At 29.9% G+C, this 17610-nt stretch overlaps 1 protein-coding gene across 1 annotated transcript; it reads left to right on the forward strand.

Moving 5' to 3' along the window:
• Positions 1–8775: 8775 nt before the first annotated feature.
• On the forward strand, positions 8776–10982 carry LOC106439612 (auxin-responsive protein IAA7). Its single transcript, XM_013881099.3, has 5 exons — positions 8776–9135; positions 9636–9874; positions 10117–10252; positions 10577–10638; positions 10719–10982. The coding sequence occupies exons 1-5, from the start codon at positions 8900–8902 to the stop codon at positions 10757–10759; spliced, it is 714 nt and encodes a 237-aa protein (XP_013736553.1). The 5' UTR covers positions 8776–8899; the 3' UTR covers positions 10760–10982.
• The last annotated feature ends 6628 nt before the right edge of the window (positions 10983–17610 follow it).

Consider the following 17610-nt stretch of genomic DNA (forward strand, 5'->3'; position numbering starts at 1 on the left):
TATTCTTGTTCAGAAGATGTGCGTACCGCCGACTGCTGCCTTTTGGTTCTTTGTGGTTGTTCCATCAACTTACTCCGTTTATCCAGTTTTTTCAGTGGTTCAGTGAACATATCGGTTATATTTTGATGAAGTAATTGAAATTTAGCTACTCCAGTAGGAAGGAAAACTAAGATGATTAAAAAGTCCTTTAGGCTCGGAAAATGCATCAATGCGGGTAAATTTACGTTAATTCCACCTTCAGAAACTATATCTACTCCGGTTGAGAACGGAGAACGATTCCCAAGATTTCTTGACATTTTTAGGATATCACGTTGACTAGGTTTGTGTAAGAGAAACTAGTTAGGGGATGGATTGAACCAGAACTTTGTTTGATTCAAAATTGTAACCAATACAGAAACTGAGACGTTTTTTTCTATAATATAAATATACATTAAATGTATATATATATATCCTAATGAAAAGAAGTATTAGGTCGAACGTTTATATTGAATGAATCATGATGTGTACGTGATGTATTATCCTTTTTTTTGTTCAAAGTACGTGATATATTATCCAATCACATAAATGCCTAGATGTAACTTTGGTGTGTGTATCAAGTACACACTCGTGTGTGACTCCCGACAAATTTTGGAATGTTGCGGATGCATATGGCCCAAACATCTGATATACGTGACGAGTGAGGCCAAAAGCCAACGCAGAGGAGAAGTGCAAAAAAGACCAATTCATGTAACCCATACCGTACCTTAAACAAATGCACGTGTGATACTTTGACCTTTTTGTAATAAACACATCCCAAATACTTGATGAAATTTGAAGAAAATGCATGTATCCTTGCGGCGGTAACGCCGGTAAGTCTTGCGAAAATCCATATATTATGTTTGTTTATGAATCATCATAACCTATATGTACTCAGTTTTTTTATCTAGTAAAATAATAATTTCCTATTTTTAATTTTTTTTAATAAAAGTTATCATTAAAGATGTAAAGTTTAGAAGATTGAAAACGCGTTTATTTCAATAGAAATTATACACATAAATAAAGTCTAAATTGTACAGCGCAGACTGTTAAATGGTACGACGACCACTGACCACCCACATGTTTTGTAATCACAGGTCGCCATTATTGTTATTGGGACCTGCTTGGCCATAGCAACGAAAGGGACTACCAAAAGCTCGGCTTGTATAGCAAAATACAATGAACGTTTTTGAAAGGTGAACAACACGTTAGGTAAGCCCGTAGAGGTATAAATGAAGAAAATTAAGAAATACTAGTAATAGAGGAATTGAGTTAAGAGAAAATTGCCAAAACTGGAAAAAAAATTCATGGTTGTCCATTTGGTATAAAAAAAATTTGTCCACTTTTTTTCTTTCTTTTACCCTTTATATTTATAAAAGTTAATGAAATAAATAGTTTATGAATCAAAAAATTTGTAAAAAATAGTAACAATCAATAAAACACCCATATACACAAATTGATATTTTTTGGTTGAAAAACTTGATAAATTAAATTGTAAAATTACATTCTTCTAAAAGTAGAATTTATATTATACGGAAAATGAATTAGTAGAAAGTGAATTCTAGATTAAAAAAGTTCTTCTACTTTTTTTTAGAACAACTAATCTACTTTTACTTAAAATTCTATATTGAGAGGAATGTGAATTCTACTAATTGTAAAGATAATTAATTTTATGTCGAATGCACATTCCACTTTTATTATGTATTCTACAACTCCCGGAATGTGAAATCTAGACATTACTCTGATGGCTACATAAGGTAGAATCTGCTTATGAAATTTTTGTCTTCGTTCTACGCAGTGTAAAAAGTATCTTCTACGGATAAGAATTATATATGTATATCTATTTTTATTAATATATCTATTTATAGAATTATTTGAAATTCAATTTTTTTATATCACAGGGAATATATAAATGTTATTTTCCATGCTAAGCATGAGAATATTATATTTTTAGTTAACATTATATATTAAAAGGAATAATTTAATTTAAGTATATAAGTATCATAAAAATATTAGTATATAAGTGTTACTTATTATAACTGTTTAAAGTATAAAATTATTTATCAAATATGAATAAACATTTAAAATATTTAATAACAGTTTAAGATATTTAAATAATTTTAAAAATAGTTAACATACACTAAAAATTGTTGAATATCGACTAAAAACTTTTATTCGATATTTTGTAAATATCTCTTTGTAAATTTAAATGTACAATTTATACAAGAAAATATATTTACCTTTTTGTGTGCTCTTTATGTTAATTAATTTTTTATTAATATATTCATTTATTTTTATTAATGTATTTATTTAAATAATTATTTTGAATTCTATTGTTTATATAACTTCTTATATTAATATAAAAACATTAAATATATTATTTTATTAATTTTTATTAATATGTTCTAAAATGTTGACTTAAAATTATATATATATAGATATATTTTTTAATTAAATTTTTATATTTATTTCGTTTTTAATATTTAAATACTTTAAAAATATATGTATTTGATTAATCAAAGGTTAGTTTTGGGATTATAAAACAAGTTATACTAAAGGGACAAATTAATAATGTTATTATACCAAAGGGACAGCCATGTTGAATTTTGTTCCGTTGTGGCAATTTTGCATTAAGTTAATGACAACTAGAAGTTTTCCTGCGCCAGAAATAGCAATTTTAAGCGTTAATATTCTTTTTTTAAAAAAATTCAATAAAATTCTAAGTATATAACTATAAAAAATTCTAAGTATTTAACTATCAAAAAATTATATGATTAATGTTGTTTAGTTTTGTATTTGAATTCACAGTAACAACTAATTTTGATAAATATATCTTAACTTTTGTATATCATATTTTTATATTTAATTTATGTAAGAATATATATTTTAAGTATATTTAGTGTATTTTTTAATGTTATATATATTAATTTAATGGTGATATATGACCTATTAATTATTAATAGGTCTAAATATTTTTGTCAAAATAAATATTTATACAAAAATTATATTATCATATCAATTATGAATGCTAATATATAAGTTAGTAATAGTCATTACTATATTTAAAATCTCTTGCCAAATCATATATTTTTATAACTGTACTTGTCATAATTAGACTAATGACATGTTATCATTGTCTCTGCTAAATCTATGGTTAGCAAAAGACTATTTAAAAGGGTGGAATCATGATTATCTATCTTAGTATGGAATGATCTTTGACTCCCAACCACTCGCCCGAGACCAACAAACAATAATCAACAAAACATTTACCCCGGTCTTACAGTGGACACACTCATTAATTCATCAACGAGATCATAGAATTTTCAGGCACTTTGATCTTGGGTGGATCTTCTAGATGTGAAGATTATAGAAAATATACCTTTAAGTCGGACGCAGTTGGATGATAGAGATGGATGGAATTTTACAAATAATGGAAAATACACGGTTAAATCTGGTTATCGAGTGGAAAGAGTTTATCCTGATAAAAAAAAATCTCCTACAGAGTATGGACCAACGATCAATTCTCTGAAGGCGTTTTGTTGAAAAATTCGGTGTCCACCTAAAATCAAGCATTTTCTATGGCAATTGCTGACAGGTTGTATAGCGGTTAAAAAGAATTTATAGACCAAGAGAATCCAGGGTGGTATCTGGTGTACAAGATGTGGAGCATCAGAGGAATCAATAAATCATGTATTTTTTGAATGTTCTCTGACGATTCAAGTTTGAGCACTCTCAAAGATCCTTCAAATCCAGATTTTTTTAATCGACAATCACTTTTCGCAAATATGGATTATCTATATTGGAGAGTTTCTCCCGAAATAGATGATCACCAATTAGCATGGATAATATGGTATATCTCGAAGGGAAAGAATAATAAAGTTTTTAGTAATATATATGTTGATCCCAAGGACACACTTAAGTTAGCAGAGACATAATCTTTACTTTGGATAGAAGCACATGTTTCAATCACACAAATGACTGTTACACGTAGGGAAGGGGAGGCTACTACACTCCCTACCATTCCGGGAAGATGGTGTTTTACATATAGATTATGGAAGGATAAAGAAATTCATTTGGGACAAAGTTGGTACAGTACATTGGAAGTTTTTGATGGATTAATGGGGCCCATAAATACTCAAGCTAGTTTGTCACCTCTTCACTCGGAAGTGGAAGCTCTCATGTGGACAATGGTATGAAGAATTTACATCAGTTTCAGGTCATTTTTACGACTGATTGTTTTCAATTGGTGAAGATGGTTCCAGAACCAGAAAAATGACCATTATTTGTAAGCTACTTGGAAGATATCAAGATCCTAAGAAGAAGTTTTTGCAACTCAGAGATCATTCATATACCCCAAACACATAATGCAAGGCCAGACAGTCTCGCACGAAGTGTAAAGATACAACATTCGTTTGTTGTCCACATGGATGCAGAGTTTCTAATTTAGTTTGCAGAGTTTTCATGAATCTCTTTATGTTGGTGACAAAGAAAAGACATGTCATCATCTTTAAAAATATGTCATTATTTTTAAGGACATGTCATTATTTTTTGTTGAAATTAAATGTGATGATGATACATATGCAAATTATTTTACAAATAATGTCTACAGGATAACATCGTTAAAACACAATAATACCAGCAATGCCACTAAATAAATCCGAAACAAATATATTACACTCGAAAGCAACAAAATAAAAGCACCTTCAGAATGGAACAATATTTTTCAAATTGGAAATTTTAGAAGGTGTTATTGGTTTATATATTTTGACTGATCTAGAAATCCATATAGTATTAATCCAAGTAAAATATGCAAATCCGGAGGTTTTCCTTCGGATTTGAGTCTTTGTATTTTTAACTAAAAAATTCAAACAAATTCATTCAAATTCATTATAAAATCAAATATATTAGTAAATACGTACGATTGAATAACACTTGTTTTGATATAGAATTCATGAATCATTAAACCAATAATACCTGATTTTACTAAAGATTTAAAAATCACAGAACCAATAACACTAGATTTAGTTCGGATTTTTAAATTTATTAAAATACAACAACCAATAACCTCCACTTAGAGATTAGTTTTAAATTTGTGGGAGAATATGTGTAAGGTCTGAAGCTTCTGTTATTAACCCACAAAAAAAAGTTAAGGCTGATTGGCATTTGTTTGTTTCTTCATAAATTAAAGCTGTAAATATTCGTTAAATATTTAATGTAACGTGATTAATATGTTCGTCCAAAAAAGGAATCAAAGCCAACAACTTTTTAATTATGAAGTTAGGTTTCTGCATTCTGGCATTGACAGCAATAACCCGACTTACCCTCTACTCAAAGTGGACCTATGTGCTTATTTTGAAATTGGGCCCAAGTTACAAGTTTTTTATTCTCCTGTATTTATTATTGAACTTGGGCTTTCATTAGCATTAAGCGGTCCTTAAATCCTGTCCAGATGAGAGGAAATCAGAGGATATTATTTAATTTTTCTTCAGACACTCTCTTAAAAGGTCGAAAAGCGTTCATCCCAAAATTAGAAAACTTTTAAGCATAAAAAGTTAGAACTTACATTAATATGTTATTTTTTTTTGAACAACACATTAAAGAATACTCACTCTGTTTCTGAAAGTAAGATTTTTAAAATGTTCACGCTTATTAAAAATTCAATAAATGTTAATAATTTAATTTTTTTATTTATTTTATTATACACTTTTCAATAACTTTTTACCAATGAAATTTAACCAATTTAAATATTTTCATTTAATGTTTCTTAAAATTATCAAAAAGTACCTTAAACATATAAAAAATCTATCTTTGTGGAACAAATAAAAAATCTAAAATATCTTACTTTTGGTAACGGAGGGAATATGATTTTAGCTAAGTATACTGTTGGATGTTAAGCACTGAGTAACAAAAGGAACTTAAAAACAATCAAACTGAAGGCTGTTACTATAAAAACTGAAAGAAAAAAATATAAAATGGAAATAAATATTTTCATTAATCCTTGTTTTCCGTGGGATTAAGGAACTTTTCATGTGGCTTTACATGATTAAAAATTTCGGGAATAATCTTTCTTAATTATGTATATCTTTAATTTGGAATATAGATGATCAATTATCTTTAATACACGAGAATTCAGGAAGATGTTCAGAGAATCAAAAATTAAAGTATTACTGTATCATTATACTTGCTGAATGTTGACGTCAAAATTTAAGATGTACTAATCAAAATGGCCTTTACACACACATGCATGTACCACATATCCCACTTTATATGGGTCAAACAGTTTATGAATTACAGATTTACTAGTTCCCCAGTTCAGATTATATATTGATATCTATAATGAATTTCCAACCACTATAATTAATTTATAAATCATAAAAATATATTCTAATTCAATTAGCTGAAAGTTGTACTTTTAATTCATTTATAATTTTTTCATACAAAATTAGTAAATGTTTCCATTATTTTTCTTTTTTTTACTTGAAGTTCTAAATCATTTATTGTTTTCTTATAACTGAAAATCATTTACTGTTTTTCTTCATTTAATTAAGAAAAAGGATTAATAAAAAAAATTGCATTCAAATTATAAAACAATACTCTTATTTTTGTAACAAAAGGTTTACTCTAGGACACTATTTAATTTGAAACAAAAGAGGTATATTATAAAATCATAAAAATCACTTTGTTATTGATATGATATTGCATAGCCTTCGAAGTTAGTTTAGATTACAAAATTCATAATAATATGTTCCCTAAAGGTAGCTAAACATGTTACTCTGCCGGTTCAACCAGATTAAAAATCAACGGTGGGCTTCAATTCGTAATTAAACTACCACTCGTGGAAAAAGACAATGCATATAACTAACGAAAAGATGTTTCTACTAATTTTTATGGAGGTTAGTTAGATTACAAAGGCTTTCAGTGAAGATGCATTTTTGTAGGACTAGTATTTTTTTCGCAAAAGACAATTTTTTGATATGTACATTTTGCTCATTGTAAATATCATACTAACGATGAAAAGATTCTATATGAAACAAGATCTTAAGTCTGAGCCATCCCATCAAAAGAGAGAAGCAATGTCCAATAGTTGAAAGAGTAATTCTAGAAGAAGTTTTTCATAAAAAAAATTGACATTTTAAATTCTTCCATTATAATTGTAATTATTTTGGCTATTTGTATACTCTTTTAGGGAGGAAAATATAAATATATATGGAAAGCATTAAGTTCATGTGTTGGAAGAAGAGGATTGACGTCAGTCTTCACTAAGTGTCCTCACTAAGAACATGAACCTAGACCAATAATAAGATTCTCCATTTATGTACCAAAAATGTGTACGCTTTTATTTGAACTAGTAGCACTATTATTTATCACCCCTAACATTCAAGGAACAGTACATTAATAAACAAGATGACTAAAATATAAGAACGGGATACCGTACTCAGTTTAAATAATACTATCCATAGTAGTACCGCTTGACATGAACTAATTAATTAGAATGTTGACCAATTCGATTAACAGAATTTCACCATCCAATTCCCATTGATGTACATGCGATGAACAGTTGACCAGAGGAGACAATGTGTAACAAATAGGCTATTTAAAAATCTCACAAGTAAGTAATACGTTCATATATAGACATCTTGAGACAGCTTATTCTTTTCTTATTTTACAAACAATCTGAATTTGTTTCACACTCTACTCTAGTATGGTAACGTAAACTAATTTAATTATATGTGCCGGGGCTAGCTAGCTAGCTAGATCTATATACATATATATTTTATTTTTTTTGGTAAAATTCTATATACATATATATATATATATATTTAACTTTAAGATCATTTGTGGAGAGGAGGATGATTTGATAAGATATAGTAATACTTCCCTGTAATTAACTTCTGCATATTGCCTTACCATCTTTGTATACTCCTTACTCTGTATATAGCGAGAGCATTGTCAATAATATTATTCATTCGATAACACATAATCAATATAAAAGACTCCAAATAATTCTTCTTCTAACTGCACTGAAACCTAAGGCTCGAAAAAAAACTCAAATCCGAAAAACTGAACCGATTCCAATATGAAAAAGTAGTATCAAATCTGAATTGAAACTGGTTAAATATCTGAACTGATTTAAAATTTTAGTATCAAGAGAACCGTAACTGAATCCAACCCAAACCGTAACATTTCGGATATCTGAATATATTTTAATCAGATTTATATACTTAAATATACTAACTATTTTTAGATTTAATATCTAAACAACTATTCAAAATATATAAGATATTTTAAAATTGTCCAAAATATATAAAATATTTTTAAATTGTCTAAAATACTTAAAAATATATACAAATAGTCAAAATTAAATATTTAAAACAATTCAAAAGGGTTATTTGAACCCAAACTTTACCGAATCCACAAAGATTCTAACAGAACCTATGAAGATCCAAACTAAACCGAATCAAATTTGTAGATACCCAAATATAACTGAAATCTTTATCTCCGAAAACTCGAAAGGAAGAGACTCGGAACAACCCAAACAGTTACCCGAATATACCCTTGCTGAAACCCGATTAGAACTTCTAATTCTACCACTTTTTGTTTTATAGCAAAATATTTTTTTTTAATCTCTTGTCAGCGCCCATCAAAATTTCTAACAGAGAATCCCAGCTTTTTGTAGCAAAAGAAATATATTAACATCTAATCAATCCCACGTGTCAAAAACCCCACATATTGAGAGAAAAAGAGCAAAGGACATGCACATGCATTTCATACACCCCACCACCGTTTTCTCTCCTTATATTATTTCTGCCCTTTCCTCTCTCTTCTTCTTCCCCTCATACCAAATCAGAGAGAGAAATAACATCTTTAATCTATTAGAAGTAACATGATCGGACAGCTTATGAACCTTAACGCGACGGAGCTCTGTCTCGGCCTCCCTGGCGGGACTAAAGCCGTCGAGAGCCCGGCCAAATCGTCGGTGAGGAACAAGAGAGGCTTCTCCGAGACCATGGATCTCATGCTCAATCTTCAGTGCAACAAAGAAGAAACCGTCGATCTTAACAACGCCACAGCTTCCAAAGAGAAGACTCTCCTCAAAGACCCTGCTAAGCCTCCTGCTAAGTAAGCTATACATACATTTATATATATATATATATATATATGAATACTTGATTATAAAATATACATCTCTATATCTGTCTCTATGTCTCTAACTTCTTGGACTACGTATCCCCAATCTTCACCACTAGTTTATTATGATAAATCTAATAGTTATACTCGACTGATTTCAGTAATCATACAAAAAAATCTTGAAATTGGTAATATATATCCATATACATAAGTTTTTTAAGCATATATCCATAACTTTGAAATTAAATTTGTGTTCTAGCATAAATAATAAAAAAAACCCATTATAAAAAATAATTAAGCGTGGTTGATGCTTAAACACCAATTTATAAATGCGTACAAGCAAACATTAAAGCATTACATCTATAATGAAGCCAACATAGTTAAAATAGTAATTAATTATAACTAAATAATTAAATAAAAATAGTAAGTAGCAAAAACATTGATTGGTTAACACTTTAACACACATATATAATTAATGTTGTTGTATGTAGAGCCCAAGTGGTGGGATGGCCACCTGTGAGGAACTACAGGAAGAACATGATGACTCAGCAGAAGACAAGCGGCGAGGAGGAGGCCAGCAGCGAGAAGGCTGGAAATGGTGGAGGAGCTGCCTTGGTGAAGGTATCCATGGACGGAGCTCCTTACCTAAGGAAAGTTGACCTCACGATGTACAAAAGCTATCAGGATCTCTCTGATGCTCTGGCCAAAATGTTCAGCTCCTTCACTATGGGTACGTGTTAGAAATCTCATATCGAAGACGTGCGAAAAATATAGATTAGTACATAAAGACTTTATATTGGAAACTCGCGAATCTTTATCATTACTTAAGTTATATTTATGTGTCCAAGAGGAATGGTAAATTTGCATCCACACATTAAAATACTACTAATTTAAGTGTGCGAGTCAACTTGTGGTATATATTTATATACATATAAGCGCATAAATTTTATATCATTTGTGAATAATTTCAAGGAAACTATGGAGCACAAGGAATGATAGATTTCATGAACGAGAGCAAGCTCATGAATCTGTTGAACAGTTCCGAATATGTTCCAAGCTACGAGGACAAAGATGGCGACTGGATGCTCGTCGGAGATGTCCCATGGGAGTGAGTCATCAGATTTAATCCCTAATTTTTCATTTTTTTTTAAAATAATATCTCGACTCATTAACTACGTTTCTGAAATTAGAAGAGATAAGCCAAAGATATTCAAACTCCCTGTATTACAAATACGTACAACAGTGCATTGGTTGGCAAGAGACAAGAGGATCTTTCAAATTATGCAATTGTATCAAAAAAAAATTTATTTAGCTTATTCGTAGCTGGCACAATCAACTTCTTCTCACCACAGTGGATAGAACCTTAGAATAAACTTTAAATGTTAACGACTCATATACCAATGTTAACCAGAAATTTGAATATCTATTTCAGAATGTTTGTCCAGTCGTGCAAACGTTTGCGCATCATGAAGGGATCCGAAGCAATTGGACTAGGTACATCATTTTTTTTTGTCAGTTTTACTTTTCTATCTTTAACATAAAATTTAATTCACTTTTTCTTGGTTTTGTTATAGCTCCGAGAGCAATGGAGAAGTACTGCAAGAACAGATCATGAATTTTATAATAAGAAGAAAAAAGAACCATCAATGTTCAACCATATGACGGGTTCTTGATTTATATGTATTTTATGATTTTTATGTATTTCTATCTCCTATATGTGTGTAATTTAAATACTTGATGCGTATCTAGGGCAATAGTATTATGTTACCAGTGAGGTGTGGAAAAATTTGTAATGTGACCAAAAGAGAGGAAACTTAAATATCTCTGTGTTCGAGTCATATTTTTTGCCCAGCATGTGTGTGTCGGTTTAGTGATCAATCACTAATTGACATATGCATATATATATATAATGCATTATGTCTGTATGTGTCTGTACATGAGTATTGATCCCTACTAGAGCATGTGTCTGTCGGTTTAATGATCAATCACTAATTGATATATGCATATATAAATGTATGTACATGTGTTTTGATCCCTACTATGCTTCTTGTCGTCTCTTTGTGTGTTGTGTGTTGTAAGATCTTGTTTCCAAAAATGAACAATTAGCTGTTTCGTTTCTATTTATTAAACAAATCTTAGGCTATTTATTCTTCCTGTTTTTTCAGCTCTTGTAACGACTTATACGTAGAAACGATGAAAGAAGTGCTTTGAAATTTTATTCTAAAAATGCCTAAACGTTTGATATATATTATGTGAATCTAATTAAATTTACTCACTGCAAAAACTGTATTACAAAAAAACCTAATTATTGAATTTATATAAAACTATGTATGTTGTGATTCACCGAAATTTAGTTAACATTTTTCGATCAGTTTTGTATGCCAATGCATAGCATATGGTGTATTTTTGTGTAGCCAATACTTAATTTACACTAGCAACATTTTGACCCTATAAAAGATATTTTATAATTTCATGCAATGATAGCAAATGGTGAGGAAAGACTGTTCTGTACTAGAGGTGGGTTGGGTATAAATCTGATAATGAGGTTTCCGATGGTGGTATGGTATCTAAGTGATCGGTTGCAGTAAGCGGCATATAACAGTGTATTATCACAAAACGTATAAAAGTTTTTTTTTTTTTTTTTGAAAAGGAAACGTATAAAAGTTCATATAATGAAATTAAGAAAATTTAACTATAAAGTATTGATTTGTTGTTAGAGGTCTCTGTTCGTACTTCGCGCGGCAAGATTATGCTTGTTTTGTTTACAGCTTGATTTTTTGTATATATTTTTGTTGTGTTTTGGAATTTATTTGTTATTAAACATTTTTAATGACATTATATCATCATCTATTTTTTTTAATGCAAACACTTCTTCATCTTCGTATGTGTCTGACCATTTTCTTCTACACAAGTTTGAATAAAAATAATGTATCTACGGTGTAATTTTACTGTGGATGTGAGAATATTGTAATACATTATCGGTTTGTTTTTTTCCATTTGATTTAATTTGTATTCTCTTTTTTTTTTCTTTTAATGGTTTTATAATGTGTATCTTGTTCGTAGTGTATAATTATTAGGAGTGGGCAAAAAATCCGAACCGAACCGATCGAACCAAACCGACTGAACCGAAACCGATTTGAACCAAACCAAAGTCCATTTCAAATCATTCAGTTGAAGATTTTCCCAACCCGAATGGTTCAGTTCAGTTCGGTTTAAAGCGAACCGAACCGATAAACCGAAGTGTTTTTATAGTTATTTAAATTAAAAATATTAGTGATATCAAGATATTAAAATCCTAAGACTTAGCCCAAATAATTTCCTTTTGCACCAAGGAAATCCTAATATATTCATGACACTTCGTCTAACTTTTGTAATATTTGTCATTAAGCCCACATAATTTCCATGTTAATTGTTATAAAGTTATAAACTATATTTGTAACTTTTAAAAAGATTTTTATTTGGTTTTATATTGAATTTAATTTACATACTTAATTTTTTATTATGACCAACGCGATTATTTCATGACAACCATACATTTATGTATTAAAACATGATTTCTTGTACAATAAATAAACTAAGAGAAATCCGATTAAACCGAATTGAACCGAAATAGAAACTGAATCGAATACAAACCGAACCGAATATAACCAAACCGAACATAACTGAACCGAAATCGATCCAAACCAAACTAACTATGGTTTACTTCAGCTGGAAAAATTCTAGAACCGAACTAACCAAACCGAACCGAACTCGAACCGAACCGATAAAATAACTGAAGTGCCCACCCCTAATAATTATAAAGATCTCAGTAATACTGGCGGGTGAGCAAGTTAGCAAGGAATTAAAAATCATTTTAAAATTAATGAGTATTTGAAAACGTATTTTGTTCACTCTCGTTTGTAAGTAATGTTAACTTTCACTATTTATATTTTGTTATTCTTACTAAAGATATATATCATACCATTAATAACATTTTTCTGTATACATAATATGTAACTGAATGTTTGTTCTACTTTTTTTTTTTTTTACGAAATACTCCTTTTATTTATTTATATCTTGATCGAGCTACACTTCAACACATCAAAAAACGGTGCCCACAACCGGAAAACTTATCACATCCTATCTATACGAGAGCTAGTCAAAAGTAGACAGCTAACCAAAAAATTACCTCAACTCTTCCACTTACCTCCAAAACTTCATGCTGTCAACTCTCCTCACTGTTTGGAATCATCAAAAGGAAACAAGACTTTGATGCCGTTTGCATTTAGAATAGTCCCAGCCAGGTACCAAGAACTGTTGTGTCTACCCTCCTGGAGTTGTGGACTCTGGATAACGGGTCTAGCCGGGCTTGGATTATTTGCTTCATCTCAAGGATCACTGCTTGCGCCGGTCGAAAGCTCTGATTATGAATTCGAGAATTTCTCTCCTTCCAAATGTAATACAAGGATGCTTGAAACACTAGCTTAGTGATCAACCTCACAAACTCATCAGATGTGGGATTTCTAAGCCATCTCAACTTATCTTCAAACAAAGCTGGCGGGTTTAAACTCAATCTTGAGAAGAAGAACGCCCACACCTCCGATCTGAAACTACACTCGAAGAACAGGTGTTGTCTTCTCTCCTCTGCCACATTGCACAGAATGCAATTTGCAGGTACCTGCAATCCCCAATTCCTCATTCTATCTCTATGATAATAAGTAGAATGAAGTATTTTGAACACAATTCATGGATTAACTTTTGGTCTTAAACATTTATTTCTCGAATCTATTTGTACTATTTTATTTTTATATGTATTCTCTTAAAAGTTGATCTAAGCATAGATGTTTTTTTTGTTCAACCATTACTTAAATTAGATTAAAACTGATAAAACATTAGAGTCCATTGAACAAATTGTTGAGACAGGCTTTAGCAATTGCTGAGACATGACTTAGCAATGGTACGAACTAGCCTATTTTGAAGTCTGAAAATGTGACTGAAACGATAAAAATAAAAAAAGTTGAAAATTGTCGATCGATGTCGGAAAGGGTTCCGTAGAGCTCCGAGCTCCGAGGGACGACGATTCAGATTGATTGCTTTGATAAGCATTTGAGATCTGATCTAAGCCAGATGTGTGTGAAACCGAGTGAGATTGCATGAGACAAACGTCTAGACCTCGTTCATGCAATCGCACGGACCGTTTGTTATCTGATTATACTTTCTAGTTAGTTCCCAGCATTCCAAACATCGCAATAAATCCCAAACGCTATCTCTTATGGACAATGTTGATATTTATTCTTTTACTTAGAGACACACACACACACACACAAAATCAATTTACGCTAGTTGTTTAGTGGATGAAGATAAATCATTCGCATGAGTGGATCTAAGGCAAGAGGAGGTGTGGCATGTGCCCCAACCTAATTTGTTATTTTCATTGATAATTAGTGTTAAGATTGATTGAAATATTTGTAAACTAAAAATTAGTTCTAAGAAATTGATAACGCCCCATGCTAAAAAATATTTTTAATCCTCCCCTGATCATTAGTTTAATAAATTGAGCTTAAATAGTTAATGTAATGGGAGATTTAAAATATATTAATCGTATGCAGTAATAATATTGGTCAAATTCTTGCCAAAACGAGAAGTGTTCGTTGGTTTTGAGAATCTGATTATGTTTTGATTTTTCCTCATTAAATAACCAATTTAAAGTTGGTTTGTTGTCATTTCATCATAAATTGGTATCTTAACTTTTTTGGAAATGTGGGTTGTCACCGGTCATGTTTAAACTAACTGACGATTATATCTGTGGCAGCTTTACAAGATTTAACATATCCCAAATTATATGTTGCTTCCTTAATTTAAATCAATAGATTATCTTCTCATTTTGTAAAAATGAAAGTAATTTGTCATACAAAAGAGGATATAAATTTTAGTCAAACATTTTTAGTATTAAAATATTTATTGTGCACTTATAATTCGTAATATGTATGATATAGGCATATATCACTTGTGATTTGTATGGATGATGCCATGGTTTTTATCGATATAATGAATTTACTTTAATAGTACGTATCATCTAAATTATGTAAGTCGTCGACGCTTCCAATTGGTATAGTTTGACCTTTTTGCTCTCTAATTATGTGGGAGGGATTTATTAAATTAAGGGCCCATGAGAAGGGCAGGGAACACGAGCATGTGCATGCATATTCATAGGTCTTCTAATTCATATGGTCATTATGTTATTGTAATGTGTATCCTATTTTCCTCGAGAAGAAAATTTATCCTGTTTAATAATTTGTCTCAATGTTTGTGTCATATTCTAATTTTGATATTACTCATATAAAATAATAAATAGTGGTCCCGGTCGGTCTATGAGAAATAAGTCAATAACTAAACCAAGGTCAAGCATGCAATACGAAAATGACTTGAGCCAAAAAAAACTATAGTACTGCGAACTCTGATGGGTCCTAATTAAGTAATTATACACCAACATTATTTGAAAATTTCAATTATTTTTATGTTTAGTAACTTTACTATTGCTATTTGCTAACCAGCATCATAAGTTTTGATTTGAATTCTAAACTTAAAACGGAAATAGAAGACAAAATTAGGTGCAATAACGTAGTAGAGAAAAAAAGCAACAACTACCTAATCAATAAAATCATTTAGTCTACAAAACAGGCCAGCTCATTTTTGACATATGCCATTTCGAATGTCCAACTCCAATCTATCATAGTAATGTACCAGTAAAAGAGTGTAAATGTAAGGTACAATTAGCGTAACAAAAAGTAGAATAAAAGATTTACTCTCATTTACGCTTAAATTCAGCTAATCAAGAAAAAAGAGAAATGAAAAGCTTTTATTCTGATTTACTCTGAAAAGTAGAATTTTTCTTTTGTCTTTTCTAATTTTATCTCTCTGTGGATCATGAGCATAACTCAACGTAACACAAAAGGTAATAAATCTTTTTATCTTTTTTCCCCCCTTCATTTACTCTGGATTATGCTATTTGTTTACCAGTCAAAGCCAAAATAAGTATCATAGTAATGTATATCAAGTGAAAATGGTAGTAAACCAAGCTCAGCAATCAAAACGAATGTCGGTCTTTTCCTGGATCGGAAAGACTAGTTACTTAGTTTCGTTTCATGTGTTGTCAAACAAAAGTAAAAAATTAATAAGATTTCGTTTTAAGAAAATTAAAAATATAATATTTTATTTATATTAAATAAAATTTAAATTATATATATTATAATTATTAGTTTATAATTTTAGTGGGACTATATATTCACTTATAAGAAAGGTTAAAGGAAAAATCCAATAGGGATTAGAATTGACAGCCTCATAAGCAATAGCAAATTGAAACAACTTATTTCAGAACTCTTCGCAACATTGAACAAGGCATGAAAAATCCAATAGGGATTAGAATTGAACAGCCTCATAAGCAATAGCAAGTTGAAAATTATTTCAGAACTCTTCGCAACATTGAACCAGACGTGGATTGGTTAGTAGGAGGACTTATATTATATCTTGTTGATTCTTTAATAACACCTTTTTCTCAAAAAAATAAAAATATTTTTGATTACGAAAAAACAATTTTAGTGAATACATATAACAATTTAAAAATTGTGAGTAATTTATTTCAATTTTTAAATACTATAGAAGTAGGGGTGTTCAATCCGGATATCGGTTCGGTTTCGGTTCGGTTTTTTTCGGTTTTCGGTATTTCGGTTAGTAAAATATAACTACCATTCTAAATCCATATTTACTTCGGTTCGGTTCGGTTTATATACCGTCGGTTTTCGGTTTATTCGGTTTTATAACAAAAAACATAATTATTTTGTTTGAGATCATATTATATGAATTTTAGAGTCATATTGTCAACACAGTCATTTATTAAAAATATATTACATGTTCAAATAAATGAACAAAAAAGTAAAAATGCTTCTACCATCAAATAAAATAATCAAATCTAAAACTAAAATCAAAGCTTGAAATTTTAAAAATAAAAATATGAAACAAAACAGAAACGTGAAAGAAATTTTTTTTCACTCTTCCATATTTAGTGTTCATTAAAGTCATGCATTTTCAATTGAAAATTTTCCATTAATTATTGTCCATCAAATTTATAATCTTTATATTAATTTAGTGAAAACTAAAATAAATCAAAAAGATCAAAAAAGACTTAGAAAATAAGATGTCTGAATTGTGATGTATTGTTATTTAGTTATAGTTCAAGTGTTTTACAAATTAAGATTTTTTATTACTATAAAATTATGGTAATAGTTATTAACACAAATTTAACTTATGTAACAAATAGATTTTCATATATTGTTATAAAATAGATACATATTTACATGTTTCTACTTTTAATCGGTTTTGTTCGGTTTATTCGGTTTAATCGGTTATATACCAAACCATATCCAAATCCTACGGTTTTTATAAAATTATATCCATTCGGTTTATATAATATATACCAAAACCAAACCA

Source organism: Brassica napus, chromosome A3, assembly GCF_020379485.1.
Source record: "Brassica napus cultivar Da-Ae chromosome A3, Da-Ae, whole genome shotgun sequence".
Lineage (NCBI taxonomy): Eukaryota > Viridiplantae > Streptophyta > Magnoliopsida > Brassicales > Brassicaceae > Brassica > Brassica napus.

What these genes read in the sequence shown, in the direction of transcription:
- LOC106439612 (XM_013881099.3), top strand. Translation starts at nt 8,900, where the DNA reads ATGATCGGACAGCTTATGAACCTTAACGCGACGGAGCTCTGTCTCGGC. An exon ending in CCTGCTAAGCCTCCTGCTAA is followed by an intron (nt 9,136 to 9,635) that starts GTAAGCTATACA and finishes TGTTGTATGTAG; the next exon opens with AGCCCAAGTGGTGGGATGGC. An exon ending in ATCCGAAGCAATTGGACTAG is followed by an intron (nt 10,639 to 10,718) that starts GTACATCATTTT and finishes GTTTTGTTATAG; the next exon opens with CTCCGAGAGCAATGGAGAAG.